This window comes from Rhinatrema bivittatum, chromosome 5 (genome assembly GCF_901001135.1).
Source record: "Rhinatrema bivittatum chromosome 5, aRhiBiv1.1, whole genome shotgun sequence".
Taxonomy (NCBI): domain Eukaryota; kingdom Metazoa; phylum Chordata; class Amphibia; order Gymnophiona; family Rhinatrematidae; genus Rhinatrema; species Rhinatrema bivittatum.
In genome coordinates this window covers 123017140-123037033 of record NC_042619.1, presented here as the reverse complement: position 1 = coordinate 123037033, position 19894 = coordinate 123017140, and the positions used below count along the sequence as shown (strand labels likewise).

Here is a 19894-nt window from a genome sequence, read left to right as displayed (position 1 = left end):
GTGTGGAATACATTTGGACTGCGCCTCTAGGATTGTAATTTTAAACAATGCCCATGCCTGTTGAACACTTTTAACCTTTGCAGCTGCACCTTTCAGTTTTTTTCTAACTATTTTCCTCATATTATCAAAGTTTCCCTTTTGAAAGTTTAGTGTTAGAGCTGCAGATTTACTTATTGTCCCCCTTCCAGTTATTAGTTTAAATTTGATCATGTTATGATCACTGTTGCCAAGTGGCCCTACCACCGTTATCTCTGTCACCAAATCTTTAGTTCCACTAAGAATTAAATCTAAAATATATCCCTCTCTTGCTGGTTCCTGAACCAATTGCTCCATGAAGCAGTCATTTATTACATGCAGGAACTTTGTCTCTAGCAAGTCCTGATGTTACTTTTACCCAGTCAATATTGGGGTAATTGAAATTTCCCATTATTATTGCACTGCCAAATTGGTTAGCTTCCCTGATTTCTCTTAGCATTTCATCATCTGTCTGACCATTTTGTCCAGGTGGATGGTAGTATACTCCTATCATTATACTCTACCCAACACACATGGGATTTCTACCCATATAGATTCTACTGAGCATTTAGTCTCTTGTATGATCTTTATCCTGTTGGACTCTATACCCTCCTGGACATAAAGTGCCACTCCCCCACCAAGTTGATCCTCCCTATCATTGCGATATAATTTGTGCCTGGATTAATTCATCTCTTTGAATGTATGCCCCTATCTGTGCCTTCCATTCTGACAATCAGAATTTATTATAAATTTTATTCCCCCTTGAGGCCCACGTAGAAAAGACTCATGAGAGGGCCTTCTCAGTCACCAGCCCGATTCTATGGAAAGCCCTGCCAGCTCTATAACATCAAAGAAATTAAAACATTCAAGAAGGTACTTAAAACATGCCTGTTTAGAGATGCTTTTGCAGCAGCAGATTAGGGTGATTGGCAGTGAAGTTTTTTTTGTTTTTTTAATCAGAAAAGTAGCAGTCAGAAAAAGTGTATTTTTTTATTTTGTTTTGTTATGTTTTTAAATGACGGTGAGTGTTTATTCTGTAACCTGCCCCAAGCTTCTTGAAGGGTGTGGGCTAGAAATATTTTAAATAAATAGTGATGTAACCCTACACGATAGTCACTCAGTCCTGAGGCTCCACTTTGAACCCTTAAGAGCCTCCAACTCATAAATGAGCTTCAGGTTCTAGTTTAAAGCAGCACAATAGAGAGGAGGAGGACTGGAGAATGGACACTGGAAACAACTGAGCACTCCAAAAAAGGCAGCTTTCAGTTCTAGTGAGATGGCCCTGAAGCAGAACGTAAGGAGCAAACATGTGTATGTTTCAGTTGGAGGGAAAAGAAGAGAACCACAATTTGGGCACAAGTAGCTGTGAAATCACCACTGCAGAATTAAAAGGCTGGTTTTTGGATATTAAGAGGGAACTGCCCTGGAAGGAAAAGTGTAATGGTTGATGAGATGAAGAGGTCATGTAGGTGGGAGATTGAGTAGAGAAAATTAAGGGGAAGCTGGAGGAGCAGCATTATAATGTGAATGCAGATCGGCAAAAAAATTGAAAGTCTGGAGAAAGATAGTTATGAATTGTGAGAAAAACTCGAAATTCAGGCATAACAGTTCTGAACAGAATACCTTAAGTGAAAGGTTTTTGTGAAACAGCAAATTATGGTGACTGTGAAGAAGTAATTAAAAAAAAAAACTTTGCATGCACCTGATTAGCACAGGGGAAACACCGAATCCTGGGACTGAGAGGAAAATTAAATGAGCACACTGGGCTTTGGGCCCTATAAGGAATAATCTATCTAGAAACATAAGTGTTTTCATGATTTCCTGATAAAGGCAAACATCGTTGAACTTGCCAGAATAAAAGGCAGTATGCTGTAGAAAGATCATAAAATCAAAATCTATAATATATCACATTACTGTGGAAAAAAATACAGATCTGAAAGTTACCTCCAGAATAAGAAAAGAGAACATTTAGATAAGAACATAAGAGCCGGCAGAGTATTGGGAATTGTTGGGAGGGAAGTGGAAGATAGGACGGGGGATGTCGTGATGCCTCTGTGTCGCTCCGTGGTGGGACCGCGCCTTGAGTGCTGTGTGCAGTTCTGGTCACCGCATCTCAGGGGGGATGTGGCTGCACTGGAGAGAGGGTGCAGAGAGGGGCGACCAGGATGATGTGGGGCATGGAGTGGCTGCCCTGTCAGGAGGGGCTAGGGAGGTTAGGGCTGTTCAGTTTGGAGAAAAGATGACTGAAGGGAATATGAAAGAAGTCTACAAAATCATGAAAGGGCTTGAAGAAGTTAATGTAAATCGGATATTTACTCTCTCAGATAACAGAAGGACTAGGGGTCACTCCATGAACATAAGAAATGCCATATTGGGTCAGACCAAGGGTCCATCAAGCCCAGTATCCTGTTTCCAACAGTGGCAAATCCAAGTCACAAGTGCCTGGCAAGTACCCAAACATTAGATAGATCACAAACTACTATTGCTTATTAATTACCCTAATAGCAGTTTATGGATTTATCTTCAAGGAACTCGGATACACTAACTACTGTGTCCACATCCTCTGGCAATGAATTCCAAAGCTTAACTCTGTGTTGAGAAAAAATAATTTTCTTTGATTTGTTTTAAATGAGCTACTTGCAAACTTCATGGAGTGCCCCCTGGTCCTTCTATTATCTGAGAGAGTAAATAACTGATTTACATTAACTTGTTCAAGTCCTTTCATGATTTTGTAGACTTCTATCATATCCCCCCTCAGTCGTCTCTTCTCCAAATTGAAAAGCCCTAACTTCTTTAGCCTTTCCTCATAGGGAAGCTGTTCCATGCCCTTTATCATTTTGGTCACCCTTCTCTGCACTTTCTCCAGTGCAGCTATATACCTTTTGAGATGCAGAGACAAGAAATGCACACAGTATTCAAGGTATGGTCTCACCATGGAGTAATACAGAGGCATTATGACATCATCCATTTTATTTTCCATTCCCTAATAATTCCTAACATTCTGTTTGCTTTTTCGATCGCCATAGCACACTGGGCCGACAATTTCAATGTATCATCTACTATGATGCTTAGATCTCTTTCCTGGGTGGTAAGTTCTATCTTAGGAGTTAACATTGTGTAACTCCAGCAAGGGTTATTTTTCCCTATATGTATCACTTTGCAATTGTCCACGTTAAATTTTATCTGCCATTTGGAAGCGCAATCTTCCAGTCTCACAAGGACCACCTGCAATTCGTCACAATCCGCTTGAGATTTAACTACTCTGCATAATTTTGTGTCATCCACAAATTTGATCACCTCATGCATCATAACCCCTTTTCAGATCATTTATAAATATATTAAAAAGCACAAGTTTAAGTACAGATCCCTGAGTCACTCCACTATTTACTTTTTTCCACTGTGAAAACTGACCATTTAATCCTACTCTTTGTTTTCTGTCTTTTATCCAACTTGCAGTCCAGAAAAGGACATCACCTTCTATCCCATGATTTTTTAGTTTTCTTAGAAGCCTCTCATGTGGGACTAGTTGTGAATGCCTTCTGAAAATCCAAATACATCACATCTATGGATTCACTTTTGTCCACATGCTTATTTACCCCTTCAAAAAAATGTAGGAGATTTGTGAGGCAAGACTTTTCTTGGGTAAATCCATGTTGGCTGTGTCCCATCAAACCATGTCTATCTAAATGTTTTGTGATTTTATTCTTTATAACAGTTTCCACGATTTTTCCCGGCACTAAAGTCAGGCTCATCAGTCTATAGTTTCCTGGATCATGCCTGGATCCCTTTTTAAATATAGGGGTTACATTGGCCATCTTCCAATCTTCAGGTACATCGGATGATTTTAAGATAGGCTACAAATTTTTACTAATAGCTCTGAAATTTCATTTTTTAGTTCTTTCAGAACCCTGGCGTGTATACCATTCGGTCCAGGTGATTTACTACTCTTCAGTTTGTCAATCAAGCCTACCACATCTTCCAGGTTCACAATGATTTGATTCAGTTGATCTGAATCATCACCCATGAACACCTTCTCTGGAATGGGTCTCTCTCCAACATCCTCTTTAGTAAACGCTGAAGCAAAGTAATTGTTTAATCTTTACACGATGGCCTTATCTTCTGTAAGTGCCCTTTAACCCCTTGATCATCGAGTGGTCCAACAGACTCCCTTTGCAGGCTTTCTGCTTCGGATATATTTTAAAACATTTTTATTGTGAGTTTTGCCTCTACGGCCAACTTCTTTTCAAATTCTCTCTTAGCCTGTCTTATCAATGTCTTACATTTAACTTGCCAATCCTTATGCTTTATCTTATTTTCTTCTGAAGGATCCTTCTTCCAATTTTAGAATGAAGATCTTTTGGCTAAAATAGTCTCTTTCACCTCACCTTTTAACCATACAGGTAATCGTTTTGCCTTCTTTCCACCTATTATAATGCATGGAATATATCTGGTCTGTGCTTCTAGGATGATATTTTTTAACAGCTGTTTATGAATGCTATCCTTTTCTCCCTTACCTTTTCAGCAGCATTTTTAGAAAACCATAGCAGCCTCTTTTTCCTTTATTTACTTTCCTAACAAAAAAAGTTAGTTGCCCTTAGATTATCTTTTTAGTTTTGCCTACAGCTCTTCTGCTTCCTCTAGATTTTCCCATTCAGCTTGATACTCCCCCATTTTAACAAGTTAGTTTTCCTGAAGTCTAGGATCCTCGACTTTGAATGAACCATCAGTTCCTGCACTCTAATACTGAAAACTACACCATCCGGTAATCGGTAGATCCAAGATGATCATCCATTACAGCATTAGAAACACTGTCCCTGTTGGTAAGCACCAGGTTCAATTGGTTAGAATATTAATAAGGTCATTTAAATGTTAACACAAAATTGGCATTATTTTCACAAACCATGTTAATGAAAAATATGTTAAATTTAATTAATTTATTTGATTTTTATATTCTGCTTTTCAAGTACTTCAAAGCATATTACATTCAAGTTCTGTAGGTATTTAACATAGTAAATGAGGGCAGCTAAAGACCCATTCAGTCTGTGCAGCAAAACATTTAGGGTTGGAACCAGGGGAGAATTGCAGGAAAATATCATCACGGAGAATTTTTTCAAAATCAGCCCACGGGGTGTCTGACTCACTCATATGCTTATTTCGCCTTGGTCCGATACAGGCCCTCATCAAATATAGAATATAGACACCATAAAGTATAAACAGAAATGTGCAGACAAAAACTGAACTGGAAACTGCAACAAGCCAGATTCTGTATGCAGTGCAACAATGGATAAACAGTAACCATGCCACATAAAACATCAAACAATAAAATCAAGAAATATAAAATATATTAGTAAACCAATCTAAACAAATAAATATTTCAAAACAGCTGATAAAACATCCAATAAATAAAAACTCATTGGGAAATGTTTAAAATATTTCCCAAACACCAGTTAAATATTTCAAAACAGTAGACACATTAAACAACTAATAAAAATAAAAAAATATTCACCACTCTCTATACCTAAGAATATTTTATTCCAATCACCAAAAAATATAAATAAATGTGCAGACAAAAACTGAGCTGGAAACTGCAACAAGCCAGACACTGTATAAGAAAACCAAAATAAAAAAAACCCATTACCATTTCTTTTAAAACATCAAACAATAAAACTAAGAAATATAAAATACAATAGTAAAACCATACTAAAATAATGAACAAATATTTCAAAATTTTATTTATTTATTTGTGGTTTTTATATACCGATAATCGTTTGGAACATCTAATCGGTTTATAGCGAATCGGCAAATTCAGCAACAGACTTTACTTATAACTTAGTGAACAACAATTCGGAAACAGGCTATAGTTAGGTAGTCAAAGTGACTAATATGAGAGTCATTACTAAGTATAATGATATTTACAGAAGGTCGATGATATATGACAAAATATATATACATATACATATAGCTTGGTAAGCGAGAAATTAAACTTTCTGAAAGGCATTTTTACTCAGTGGAGAAGAATGTCATTATATATAAAAGCTAAATACATATATACAATGGTTGAGTGGGTGACAAAAGGAAACAGTATTGGCGGTAAGGGGGTAGTTAGGTACCGGCGAAAGGAGATAAGGTAACTAACGAAGGGGGGGGGGGGGGGGGGGAAGGATAGCTGACAAATAGAAGATCTAATCATTAAAAACTTTTTTTTTAATTTACTGTTTTAAAATATGTTTTTGGTGTTTGGAAGACACATCAAATTTCATCCAATAATTAAAAATAATAAGGATAAAAAAAAAAAATCTTGTGCTCTCCATACCTGGGAATGTTAGCAAGTAGCTCATTTAAAACAAATAGAAGAAAAATCTTTTTCACTCAGTGCATAGTTAAGCTCTGGAATTCATTGCCAAGGGATGTGGTTTCAGCATTTAGTGTTACTGGGTTTTAAAAATGTTTGGATAAATTCCTAGAGGTTAAATCCATAAACTGCTATTACGGTAATTAATAAGTAGTAGTAGCTTGTGATCTATCTAATGTTTGGGTACTTGCCAGGTACTTGTGACTTGGATTGGCCACTGTTGGAAACAGGATGCTGGGCTTGATGGACCCTTGGTCTGACCCAGTATGGCATTTCTTATGTAGATATAGATGGTTTTATCCTTATGGCATCCTGCTTACCAATGGCATGACTTCACATGCAAAAAACAGCTGGCGAAGCATGGGAGGCCATGAAGGAAGGCGGGTATTTAAAAGAGTGGAGGCATAAAAGTAAATAAATGTGCTCTGGAGCCTAAAAGAGTGGATAGTCAAGCACATAGAACATTTCCTATTGACAGAGAGACCCTAGAATTAGCAAGAAAGGAATGAAGGCTATATGAAAGAATACTGGAACTTACGGCCTAATAAGAAAGTGCAATGATCTCTATTTTAAATCTGTGGGAGAAGATGTCTAGTAGGCAGACTTGAAAAGCTGTGACTCCTGTTGATGTCAACTGAGCTGGAATGGAACAAAAGGAAGATGGTTATGGTTAAGACTGCTTTCTAACCAGATCTTTTGTCTTTAGCTTCTTTTTTTCTTTTTCTTCTCTTGTTTAATGTTTACATCTCAAAGTAGTAATCTGCTTTTGCATTCAGTTGGCTGATGGAAGTTGTAGTTTAAATGTATTGGGTACAGCTGGTTGAAGACCTTATTCCTCTGGAGGTGGGCCAGTGGGATGATAAAGATTGCAGGGGTGAATTTGGGATTAGGAGGAGGAGAGATGGGTTTATCAGAGGAGGGATGGTTTAATAATGGGGTAAAAATGCTTAGTGGGGGGCAGGGAGGAGGAAAGTTAGCTATAGTAGATAGGTGAAGGAGCAAGGTTGTAATGGGAGCGCTGAAGGTATTAAAAAAAAAAAAAAGTAAAATGCATAACTTATGAGTAATATCCATCAATATTAAGGGGCTCAATAGCCACATGAATACTGCTAATTTTAAGGAGGGGTACAGATTAAAAGCTTCTATTTTATTAATTTAAGAGACTCAATTTAAAAAATTCTGATGATAAAATGTTATGGGATAAAAGATTTCCCCAGGTATATTTGGTTGCAAATACAGAGAAGAGTGAAAATTGCGTTTGACTGCAGGGTCTAATCTGGGGGTGATGAATATTTACAGAGAAGGGGGGGGGAGAGGGGGAGAGATGCATTATGCTTAAGGTGACTGCAGAAGGTGATGTTTTTACTATAGTGAATATATATGTCATTAACCATGGGGGGGGGGGGGGGGGGGAGTTTGAGCTAGATTTTCAAGTTTGAGTCTTAATTAAGAGAAAGACAGTTACTTTAGATCTGGACCTCAGTGGAACGCATAGCCTGGTGCAAAGGGTTACTATGATGGGGTCGCTAAGCAACAGCGATCATAATGTATTCAAATTTGATATAATCACTGGAGGGAGGATATTAAGTAAACCTACTGCAATAGCATATAACTTTAAAAAGGGGAGACTGTTAGACTGAGGAAATTAGAAAAACTAAAAGGAGCAGTTGCAGAGGTTAAATGTGCATGAGGTAAGGACATTGTTCAAAAATACCATCGTGCAAGCCCAGACAAAATGTGTACCATGCATTAAAAGAGATTAAAGGAAGACCGAATGACTACCTGCATGGTTTTATGATAAAGTGAATAAGGCAATCAAAGCCAAAAGAGCATCGTTCAAAAAATGGAAAGCAGATCCAAATGAAGAAAATAGGTAAAAGCATAACAAGTTAGATGTAAAACAGTAGTAAGGTCAAGAGAAAATTTGAGAAACTTGCCAGAAAGGAAAAAGTTTGTGAAGCAGTCAGTTGGGGGCTAGATGACAAAGGGGGCAAAAGGGGTGCTCAGGGAGGTGAAAGGCTTCTGCCGGGGACGGGAATGGCCGCATGAAATCGGAGCTCTCCCTCCCGGAACTTAAAATCACTCAAAAACCTGAGCCTGAGCCCCGGAACCCAGCTTGACGTCACATTTAAGAGCTGCCTCTACTGCTGCGATGGCGGTGAAAAGAAAAAGTGCAGATTTAAAGCAGTTTTCATTTAGTAAACTGCCGCCAGAGCTGGCTAATAATACCGTGGACAGGCCCGAGCAGGCCGCATTGGGCAGTGCTGCGGTAAATTTGCAAGATGGCGCCGGAGAGCTGCAGACGGCTGGAATCGAAGCCTCGCTGGTAACCCCACAACTGAGAGAAGAAATACGGGGATGGTTTCAAGAAATAAGGTCTGATCTTTAAATACATAAAAAGGAATTATTAGCCTCTATCACTGATCTAAGGGAAGACCTCATAACGCTGGGACATCGAGTTGATGACATATATGTGAGATCGGATAATTGCAGCAGAATTGAATAAATTACATACACAGCACAGCTCGATGGAAAACGAGGTAGCCACCCTCCAAGATAAATTGGAAGACCTAGAAAACAGATCTCAAAGGTGCAACATCAGAATCAGGGGGGTACCTGACTCAGCGGACTTTGCAAATGCTCAGGAAGTGGCTGAGAAGGTATGCACATTCTTACTACAGGAAGGACATCCTCCAAATGGAGAGGTGGCTGAAACACCAAGGGCTATTAAAATAGAAAGGGCACATGGGGCTTTGGGCCAGAGGTCAGATGCCCGACCGAGAGACATCATTATCTGTTTTCACAGTTATGTGCAAAAGACTCAGATACTTGAAGCAGCTAAAAAGAAAAACAATTGGTCCTGGGAGGGCCACTCCTTAAGCATTTACCAAGATCTGGCAGCTTCCACGTTGAGACGGCGGTTTGACCTACGTGAGGTGACAGCATTCCTGAGAGCTGAGAACATTCAATATAGATGGACCTTCCCATTCGGACTCCAATTCACAGCAAATGGAATGACACACTGAGGGGCAGATTTTAAAAGGCCCACGCGCGCCTAAAGCCCCGGGGCTTTCGAAAAGGGGAGGGAGGGGGCGTGTCCGGGGGCATTCCCGAAACGACGCGGAGTTTCGGGGGCATGCCACGGCGTTTCGGGGGTGGACCTCGGGGTATGGCGCCGGCCCGGGGGCGTGGGCGAGGCCTCCAGACCAGCCCCCGGGACCGGAGGACAGAGCAGGGCTGCCGGCCGACGCGTGACAAAGGTAGGGGGGGGTTTAGATAGGGCTGGGGGGTGGGTTAGGGAGGGGAAGGTGGGGGGAGGGCGAAGAAAAGTTCCCTCCGAGGCCGTTCCGAAATCGGAGTGGCCTCAGAGGGAACAGGCAGGCCGCGCTGGGCTCGGCGCGCGCAGGTTGCACAAATGTGCACCCCCTTGCGCGCGCCGACCCCGGATTTTATAAGATACGCGCGGCTACGCGCGTATCTTATAAAATCCAGCGTACTTTTGTTCACGCCTGCTGCGCGAACAAAAGTACGCGCTCGCACAATTTTTGAAAATCTACCCCTGAGGCGGCAGAGACCTTGGACAAGGCTGGTTTCCAACCAAACATTGCCACTGCTAAGAAAATACCTAAACCACAGAGAATTGATGATCAGTCTCGCTGGCACAGAGTTGGCAAAGGAGGGAGGCATCTGAGGAGACATTCTGAGGATTCGAGATCAGTTTTATCAGATCAGGGCTGAAGGACAGAAGATTTTCTTTCTTATATAGTCTACTTGTAAGGTTTCCCTCAAGGCCTGATTTGTTCATATTTGTTTATATGGGGAGATAGCATTGGACCTAAACAAGGTCCTCATATGCTTGATTGCTGCAGACTGCAGGATTCTGTTTTTCATGGTTCATACTGTTTACCTATCTTAATAGCTCAGTTGCTTTTGTATAACCTGATTGTTCCGGGAGGAGGGGCCTGGATGTGGCTGTTCCCGACAACAATGAGAGCCCTCCATAGAAAGGAGATGACCACCCTGGTGGTTGGGCGGTATGATTATTTGATCATGCATAATGGTATCTTCTGGAAAGACAGGGAGGGTGGAATACATGCTGTAACTTGAACATGCTCATTATGTGGTAGTTTGAATATGTTTATTATATAAGTATAAAATGCCTTGACCATTATTGAAATTATGAATTGTACAGATTTTGAGCTCACATGTGATATTTTGTTTATGGTCAATAAAAGTTCATATTAAAAAAAAAAAAAAAAAAAAAAAGGGGGTGCTCAGGAAGGATAAGGAAATAGCAGAAAAATTGGATGAATTGTTTGTCTCGGTCTTTACAGAAGAGGATGTTGGGAACAAACCTATACTTGAAACATTTTTTAATAGTGTTGACTGTGAACAACTGAAACAAATCTCTGTGATAATGCAGCATGTAATAGATCAGATTGTCAAAGTGTAAGGTGTAACAAATCACAAGGACCAGATGGCATCCACCCCAGAGTCTTAAGAATATTAGTGCCATGCTGGGTCAAACCAAAGATCCTTTAAGCCCAGCACTTGTCTTTGACAATGGCCACTCCCAAAAAGTAGATCCACGTTCTTGCTGCTCACACTCTGACAAATGCTGCATCTATTCAGTCACCTAGTTAATAACTATGAATTTTCTTCCTGGAACTCGTCCAAACCATTTTAAAAGCCAATTGTGCTAGCTGCCTAGCTCACATCCTCTGGCAACAAATTCCATAGCTTGATTGTGTGTTGCATGTAAAAATACTTTATCCAGTTTGTTTTAAATGTACTACCTGTTAGTTTTAGAGTGTCCCCTTGTCCCTATTGTTATTTTAATGGGTAAATAGTTATTCTCTATTTACCTGTTCACTGCAGTCATGATTTGTAGATCTTTATCATACCCTCCTCTCTCCCAGAGCTCTCTTCTTCAAGCTAAAAAGTCCTCACCTATTTAATTATTCTTCATAAGGAAGTTGTTGCAATTCCTTAACCATTTTGGTTGTCCTTTTGTATACTTTTTCTATTTCTGTGATATCCTTTTAGAGATGGAGCAATCAAAATTGCACACAATACTCAAGATGCACTTGCACCATTGATCTATACCAGCGATTCTCAACTGGTGTGTCGTGGCTCCCGGTGTCCCACTGCCCCAGTTGTGCTTCCCTTCTCCCCAGGGGTGGATTGGCCTATCAGGGAATCAGTCGTGCCCCAGTGGGCCAATGCAGTTGGTAGCAGGGTGATGCTTAGTGCCGCCACTGGAGGTCAGGCCGGCGGTGGCTGAAAAGCGGAGAGATGCTGCATGCCATGCCGGAGGCAAGGATGGCGATGGTTGAAGAGCGGAGAGATTGTGTGCCACCGCCGGAGGCCAGGCCGGTGGGGGGCTTATTGGGCCAAACAATGAGAAGAGGCTCCACATGAGAGAGCAAACTTGCTTGTGAGTGTGTGTGTGTGTGTGTGTGTGTGTGTATGTCTGTGAGTGGCAGCTTTGTGTGTGTGTGGTAGAATGGGTGCCTGGGTGCATGAGTGGCAGCTTTGTGTGTGTGTGTGGTGGAATAGGAGCAAGAGCATTTGTGTGTGATTGAGAGCTTGTATGTAAGTAAGAGCATGTATGTGATTGAGAGAGAGACTGGTCAGAGGTGATGTGCTTGAGAGAGAGAGAGAGAGAGAGAGACTGATTAGGAAGATGACTGTGTGTGTGTGAGGAAGAGAGACTGGTTAAGGAGGTTACTGGTGTGTGTGAGAGACAGAGACTGTGTGTAACTGGTTGTGGGCCCTAAGGAAGAGGACTATGAGGACAGAGCTTCAGCAGCCATTATTGCTTCTGGTGAGTGCTATTGGCCTGGAAGGGAAAGGAGTAGGAGAGTTGCTGGAGAGGTTAAGTAAAGGTGGCTTTTTAAGTTTATTTTTCTAGATTGACTGCCATTTTAATTATTAGGTATTATGCGATGTCTGCTGTTTTGAAACATTTTATTGTTAATTGGACAATTTTAAATAATTTTTCTGAGTTTTTAATTGTTGGATGTTATTCTGTTCAGCAGCTGTTTTGTAACATTTATTAGCATAGTTTTACAATTATTTCTGGTGTGGGGATCTGTAGCAGGTTGGCTTATTCTGTTTTCCTAATAGGGCCTGGTTTAATATTTGTAGTGTTGCCTTTTACTGTCTGAGTGTGTTGCCTTTTACTGTCTTGAGTGTGTTCCTTAATACAGGTGTAACTTTATGTGGATTAATTTGTGTGCATTATTGTAGATCCTGGGACTAAGTTAGGTGCTATAGTTCTCTTTCCATTTCTCAAGGTTTGCACTGCATGCAGAGTGGCTTTTTTGGTTTTCAATTCCAGTTTCTGTCTCCATATTTATAATTTGTGGTCTTTCTGTACTTAGTGAAAGTCAGTTCTGTGTGTGTGTCCGAGGTGAGGTATTTTACTAGCATGTAGGCATTTGTATCAATCTTATTTGTTGTGTTTTCTCAGTAGGATATGCATTAGTGGTAAATTACTGTCTTTTCATATGAGGGGTATTGTGCCTGCCAGTAAAGGGAGTTTGTTTTGCTTTTACTGAGATGTCATCAGAACCAGAATATCTTTTTTGTATGGCGAGTTGTATGCCCTAGTTCTGCTCTGCACCCATTGTTGGGGGTCGAGAGGGTTCTTGAGGATGCAGAATGTATGTTTACATTATCCCCATGACAGTCACATGTTCAGTGTGTCACGCATGTGAGAATCATCTGTCAGGTGTGTCCCGGCAGAAAAAAGATTGAGAGCCACTGATCTATACAAAGGCATTATCATGTTTCCATTTTATTCTCCATTTCTTTCTGAATAATTGCTAGCAAAACATTTGCTTTTTTTGACTGCAGTTGTGCTTTGAGCTGAGGATTTCAATGTGCTGGCCACAATGAATGTAAGATTCTTTTCCTGGGTAGCTAGTCCTAAAAACTAAAACATGAAATTGCAAACCTGTTGAGAGAAATCTGTAACCTGTCATTTAAAACAGCTGCAATATCTGAAGACTGGAGGGTATTGCTGATTTTTAAAAAGGGCTCCAGGGTGATCGGGGAAACTTGAGACCAGTGAGCCTAACGTCTGTGCCAGGCAAAATGGTAGAAGCTATTCTTGAAAAGAAAATTGTGCTCAGTCTAGATAGACGTGGTTTAATGGGCAAGAGTCAACAAGGTTTTAGCAAATACCAATCTTTTAAATTCTTTTTAAAGGTGTAAACATTGTGAATGATGGCAGATAAAGACCAAAATGGTCCATCTAGTCTTCCCAGCAAGTTTTCTTTAAACATTTTTTTTTTTTTTAGGGTAGTAGCAACTGCCGCTATATGCAGGCTAACCCAAGCTTTCTGTTAAGGGTAATAGCAACTGCTGCACATCTAAATAAAGGTGAACCATTTGATAAAGTGTATTTGGATTTTCAGAAGGTATTTGACAGAATCCCCAATGAGAGACGTCTCAGGAAATTTCACAGTCATGGGATAGGAGGCAATGTCCTATTGTGGATTGGTAATTGATTAACAGACAGAAAACAAAGCATAGGAATAAATGGAGACAGGTCATTAGTTGAGTACCGCAAGGATCGATACTGGAACCTGTGTAGTTTAATCTGGAAAAGGCAACAACGAGTGAGGTGATCAAATAATTCAGAATTGTTAAAACAGCAGTGCACTGTGAGAAACTGCAGAGGGAACTTGTGAAACTAGGAAACTGGTCATCTGCATGGCACATGAAATTTAATGTGAGAGAGTGCAAAAAATACACACAGGAAAATAAAATCCTAACTACAGGCACAGGACAAGGACCTTGAAGTCCTTGTGGACAATATGTTGAAATCCTCAGCTTCCCCTAGGGAGCCATTCCATTCATCATTTTTATTGCCCTTCTCTGCACCTTTTTCAGTTCCGCTGTGTCTTTTTTGATGTGAAGTCAGCAGAACTGCACAAATATTCAAGGAGTGGTCACACCATGGCTTGATGCAGAGGCAATATATTTTCCATTTCTTTTCAGATCATTCCTAACATTCTATTTGCTTTTATTGACTGCCTTCACGCACTGAGCTGAATGGAAGTGCCTGTTGCTGTTTTTTCAGTCTGCCTCATTCTTTCTGACAAAATCTCTCAAACTATGTTCACTCTACATTCCCAGATCAGTCCAGACTCCTGGGTTTTGCATCCCTTCCAGCAGATAGAGACAGAGAAAGTTTTACTGACACCCCTACATAACCCTGAGTGCTATCTGCAGTTCCTCAGTATTTCTCTCTCTCCAGCAAATGGTAGATGGTGCAAAACCTGCAGTTCTGCTATTCAAGGAAAAATGTTTTCTTTAGCGTCCAGTCAGATGAATCCAGAACAAGTGGGTTATGCACCTCTACCAGCAGATGGAGACAGAGCAAACTGACGTCACAGTACATATACCCCTGCAGTGATATCAGCCTGCCGGTATTTTCCTTCTCCAGCAGATGGCCATGCATCTCCCCACTGGGGATTGCTTCATTTTAAAGAAAAGGAGAATTAAGTAAATTGGCCTCGCTCTCCTGTGTTGATACCAAAAGGTCCCTCCCACAGTTGAGAATTCCTAAGGTGATTTCCGTGGTCCCTCAGATGAGTGCCTTGGTCCGGTAGCTGGTTTCAGCCGGTGTGGACTTAGCTGCTTTTGTCTAGTAGTCTGGCTTTTGAGAGGCAGCACTTGAGGCGCAGGGGGTATCCCGAAGTGGTTATTACTACTCTATTGCAGGCTAGGTGAACGTCTGCATCTTTTGTATGTGCGGGTCTGGAAGGTTTCTGAGACCTGATGTATAGCTAATGGGGTACAAGCTCTTTGCTTCAGGAGGGTTTGTCAAGGATTTGGCCTTTAACTCTCTCAGGGTCCAGCTTGGCTGCTTTAGGTTGTCTTTGAGGTAAGGTAGAGGGGTTTCCCCTGTACCCATTCATCCTGATGTAATTCGGTTTCTTTGGGGAGCAAAGAAATTATGCCCTCTGGTAAAGAGAGTTTGTCCATCCTGGAACTTTAATCTTGTCCTCCGGGGTTTGTGTGAGGCTCCCTTCGAACATCTCAGGAAAGCAACTCTTGGATTTGACCTTTAAGGTAATTTTCCTTGTGGCCATATGTTTAGCTAGAAGACTCTCGGAGCTACAGACTTTGTCTTGACAGGATCCCTTCCTGCTGATTTTGGACTTGGGAGTTTCTTTGCATACAGTGCCTTCTTTTTTTTGCCTAAGGTGGTTTCGGCATTTCATGTGAATCAGACAGTGGAGCTTCCAGCTTTTCCTGAGGTGGACTCCTCTGTACCTCATGCAAGGGAGCTTAGGCTCTTGGATGTGCGGAGAACCTTGTTGAGTAATGATTTTAGAAAGTTGGAACGGTTCGAAAATAGGTTGTCAAGGATCTAAGGCCACTATTGCCTGTTGGCTTAAGGAGGCCATTGGTTTGACATATATATCCAAGGGTCGACCGGGCTCTGAAGGTTTGAGAGTCCATTTGATGCGTTCTTAGGCAGCCTCATGTGTGGAGGCTCAGCAGGTTTCTTCGCAAGAGATTTCCAGGGCAGTGACATAGAGGTCTTTGCACACTTTTGCAAGGCACTATGTTTTGGATGTGGGAGATCTGTCGTCCAAGTCTTTTGGTGAGAGTGTTTTGCAAGTGGGACTCTGAGGTCCCACCCTAGTTAGGGATCTTAGGTTCATCCCAAGAGTCTGGACTGATCTCGGTATGTACAGGGAAAGGAAAATTGGTTGTTACCTGCTAATTTTCATACCTGTAGTACCACAGATCAGTCCAGAACCTGTCCAATCTATGAAGGAGGAGAGTAGTCTACTTGTTTTTTTTTTCTTGGCATGGAATACAGTCTTGCTTGTTGGTTTCATGCTATTGGTTTTTGTATGTTAGGCTTCTAAAGAGGCCACCATACTCCGGTTCTTAAGGGAAAAGTTAGGAATTCATTATCTATCAAATAGACTTAAGTTTTGGTATAGTCTTTAGGCTTCGATACAGGGCAATACTGAGGAACTGCAGGTGGTACTCAGGGTTATATAGCAGTGTCTATCTCCATTTGCTGGCAGAGATGCAAAACGCAGGAGTCTGGACTGATCTGTGGTACTACAGGAACGAAAATTAGCAGGAAAGAACCAATTTTCCAATACACAATCATGTGTGAGATTTTATTTTGCTTCATTGTTTTTAATTTTAAATATGGCACTGTTCTAAATACCTGTCAGGCAATGAATGCATTTCTTTCCCCTTCCCCCACCCAACCGTGCTGCATAGATAAGATCTTTACAGGATTGCTTTTTACTGCTCAATATAAATGAATCTGATTGATCAGTTTTCTTACTGTTCAGAGGCAGGATTCTCCATAATTAGAATGTCCTTTTATATTGTAGGCTTCTGCGTAAAGCAACAAACATGGTCGTAATTTTCATCATTATGAGAAGTCATGTCATATGCTGACTGTCATCTTACTATTGGTACACTAAACTAAAGAACAAATTTAAAAAATGTGATAATTTTACCAAACTTACCCAAAGATGGGAAAAAAAAATATTCTCCAGATATGGCCAATTTCTATGTGGCTTAGATTTTTCCTTTTCCAGTGGTTTCAAGTATTTGTGTAGGAATAAGCTGTTTCAGAGGTGTTGCTTAAAGATGTGTTCACTTTGTTTTAAGACTACCCAATCCTGCCTTGCCAGGAACATCAGCATCAGTGGTCAGAAGTCTCCTCTTCAGCCCCTCAAACATATATGTACAATGCTAACTGCAGCAATGTGCTCTCTTCAAACAGAAACGGCTGTGAGCAGCCTGTCGATAAATGGTCCATCTCGACATTCAAGGCGAGGCCAGAACAGGAATAACCGTACATCAAAGCAAATAGAAACCAACAGCAAAGTCATTGAAGCCCTCTGTGAAGAGAGTGATTCAAGTGTGGATGAGGTAAGATTATTGTTTAAAGAATATAAACTTAACAGGCTCAGTGATTTCCAGCAAATGGATGTGGGCATAGTTATGTTCCTTCGTTTCCTGCAGCAGCTCAGGGTAGATTCTGCAGCAAGTTGCTAGGAAGTTTTGTGGCAGTTTTTTACATTCTTTAGCAGTTGTTAGGAATGTACATTCATTTGAAATGAAAATGAAAATGAGCCCATGTTTGTTTTGTTTCAAACAAACTGAAGTGTGGTTTATTTTTCTTGAAAATGAAAAATTTGTGAATTGTTTTGTTTTTGGGAAATAGTGCGTGCCCTATTACCAAACAGGCCTCCGGCAGGCCCAGGCCTCAGCCTGATCCCATTGCTGAGGCCCAACGCTGGGGCCTAGACTGATGCTGGATCCTATAGCCGAAGACCAGGTCTAGGCCCGAACCCTAGGACCAAGGCTGAGGCCCGGGTCTGATACTGAAGATGGATCTCGTTGCTGAGGCCCAGCTTAGACCCGAAACCTAGGCCCGGATTGAATGCTGGGGCCTGGTCAAGGTTCTGTCACTGATGCCTAGGATGAAAGCTGAAGCCATTTCATTGTACAGCTTCACATTTCAATGGCTGTACATCAAAATGGTGCTGTCCGCTTGAATGGAAGGTGCTGCAGTGATGTCACTGCGGTGGAACCTCTGGGCAGATATTTTTTGTCGATGGAAGAAGAAAGATGGAGTCGGTTGGCTTGGTCCTGGGCCTTGGCGATGGGACCCGGTCTCGGGCTGACTGCTTCATCAGGCCAAGGCTCAGGCTCGAGATTCGGTGAGGATACCTGGGCCTTGGGAACAGGTCTAGGTCTAGGTCTAGATGTGGGCCTTGGTGATGGGACCCAACCTGGGGCCTTCCCCCCCATTGACTTCAATGAAAAAAATGAATTAAATGGAGGAACAAACTAATTCGGTTTTTGTTCCAGACTAACCTGATTAATGACTGTGAATAATAATGAATAAACAAACCAAAATGAATCTTTGGACCCTACACATGCCTAGCAATTATGTGTCACGTTTGCAGGATTTTGTATGAATATGTGAAAAACCATTTTCTAAGTTCAAACTTCTTCCATTTTTAAATATTTTTGCTTAAAAAATGAAATATTTTTCTAATTTTTGAGTGCCTAGATAATTCTATTTTGTTTTTTTCTCTTTTTTTTCCCTCTCATTTTGATTTTCATTCACTTCTCACCATTACCCTGCTCTCATACTACATCCATCTCCTGCTCCCAAAGGTGGTGCTTTTCTGCTTCCTCCATGTATCTCCTGTCCACTCCTATCCACCAAGTATCTCCTTCCTCCCTTCTGTAGTTGCTGGAGCCGTTCTGCCTCTCTTTCTATGCTGTTGCTGTAGCCAGTGCCAGTCTCCCCCGCTTAAGGCACACAATGTTTAGGGAGATATAAAGGGCAATTTTCAAACTGCCTAGTAGTCTGCAAACTAATGTTAAGGGGAAAACACCCTGCAGAGATCTCTCTTGAAAATTTGATCTGGTAGGGGAAATCCTGGTATTTTGTTAGCAGCAGGCATACTTTTACTTGCAGTGAGGGAGGGGGCAATTTTCAAAGACCTTTTTTATGTGGGTGAACACCTGTTTCTCTGAGGACATAGCAGCATGTCTGTTCTCACATGTGGGTTACATTATCCGATGGAACCGGCACAGAATTTATGTTAAAGCTACTAGAAAGTTTGAGCATGTTTTACTGATTGTGTGCAGCCTTTGCTGCCTTCCTGGCAGGACCCCTTATTTTTTCTGCAGTGCCTGCAAGTCTATGATACTTTGCTATCTCACAACTACTGTAGTGAAAGTTTCTGGATCTGCAGCAGCTGTTTATTTCTCTCAGGGCCCTGCAGATTTTGTGTTCTCTCATATGTACTTTTAAAGTAGTTGTAGTTTATTTCAGCACATACTGGTCAAAGTTTCCTTTTAAACTAATAAATCCCCAGCAGTTTATGAATTGTATTCTTTCCCTCAGCCTTTGTGTTTGTTTTTTGCCTTTGCCAGTTGCCTCTCGGGGCCTGCAGTTTGCAGGGTCCCCTATATGGTCGGGCTAGGCCTCTAGCCCAGGAACTTGCCTTAGTTTTCATCCAGGCAGATGTTCTATGAGACTTAGTCTCTGCTGGGCATCGACAGAGGCCCAGACAGTTAGGATTCAGGATTGATTTCCCCTCCCCGCTTTGTCCTCCACTGACCCAAGTTAATCATTGCCTCTGGTTCCCTGGATGACATAGCCTCCCCTCCTGTCTGGCAGGGCAGTCTCCAAGAAGGAGTGTGAGAATCTGAGCATGGGCAATCAGTGTTGCTGATGCCCTCATGGTGCCATGCCCCAACATCTGATGCCCATGCACATTCAAGTGATGGCGCACTGATTGGAATCGACACTGCTATCACACGTCACATGCTATGTGCTACTTAGTGACAAGGAGCATCAAGTGCTGGATGTCTCTGGGGGAGCCCTCCTGCATACATGAATGAGTTCCTACTCATTCCTGGTTGGATCACCCAGTTGGGATGGATACTGGGAATTTGGGATTGGGGACATTTTTTACCTCCCCCATGAGAAGGAAAAAGGCTTTT

At 41.4% G+C, this 19894-nt stretch overlaps 1 protein-coding gene across 2 annotated transcripts in view; it reads left to right on the top strand.

The window, feature by feature from the left end:
• The window catches only part of RB1 (RB transcriptional corepressor 1), a 483267-nt gene that overhangs the window by 83536 nt on the left and 379837 nt on the right, over positions 1–19894 (top strand). For both annotated transcript variants that reach the window (XM_029602868.1, XM_029602867.1), the window contains one exon: positions 17148–17296. In XM_029602868.1, the coding sequence (XP_029458728.1) occupies positions 17148–17296 (149 nt within the window). The remainder of the gene's footprint in view (positions 1–17147; positions 17297–19894) is intronic.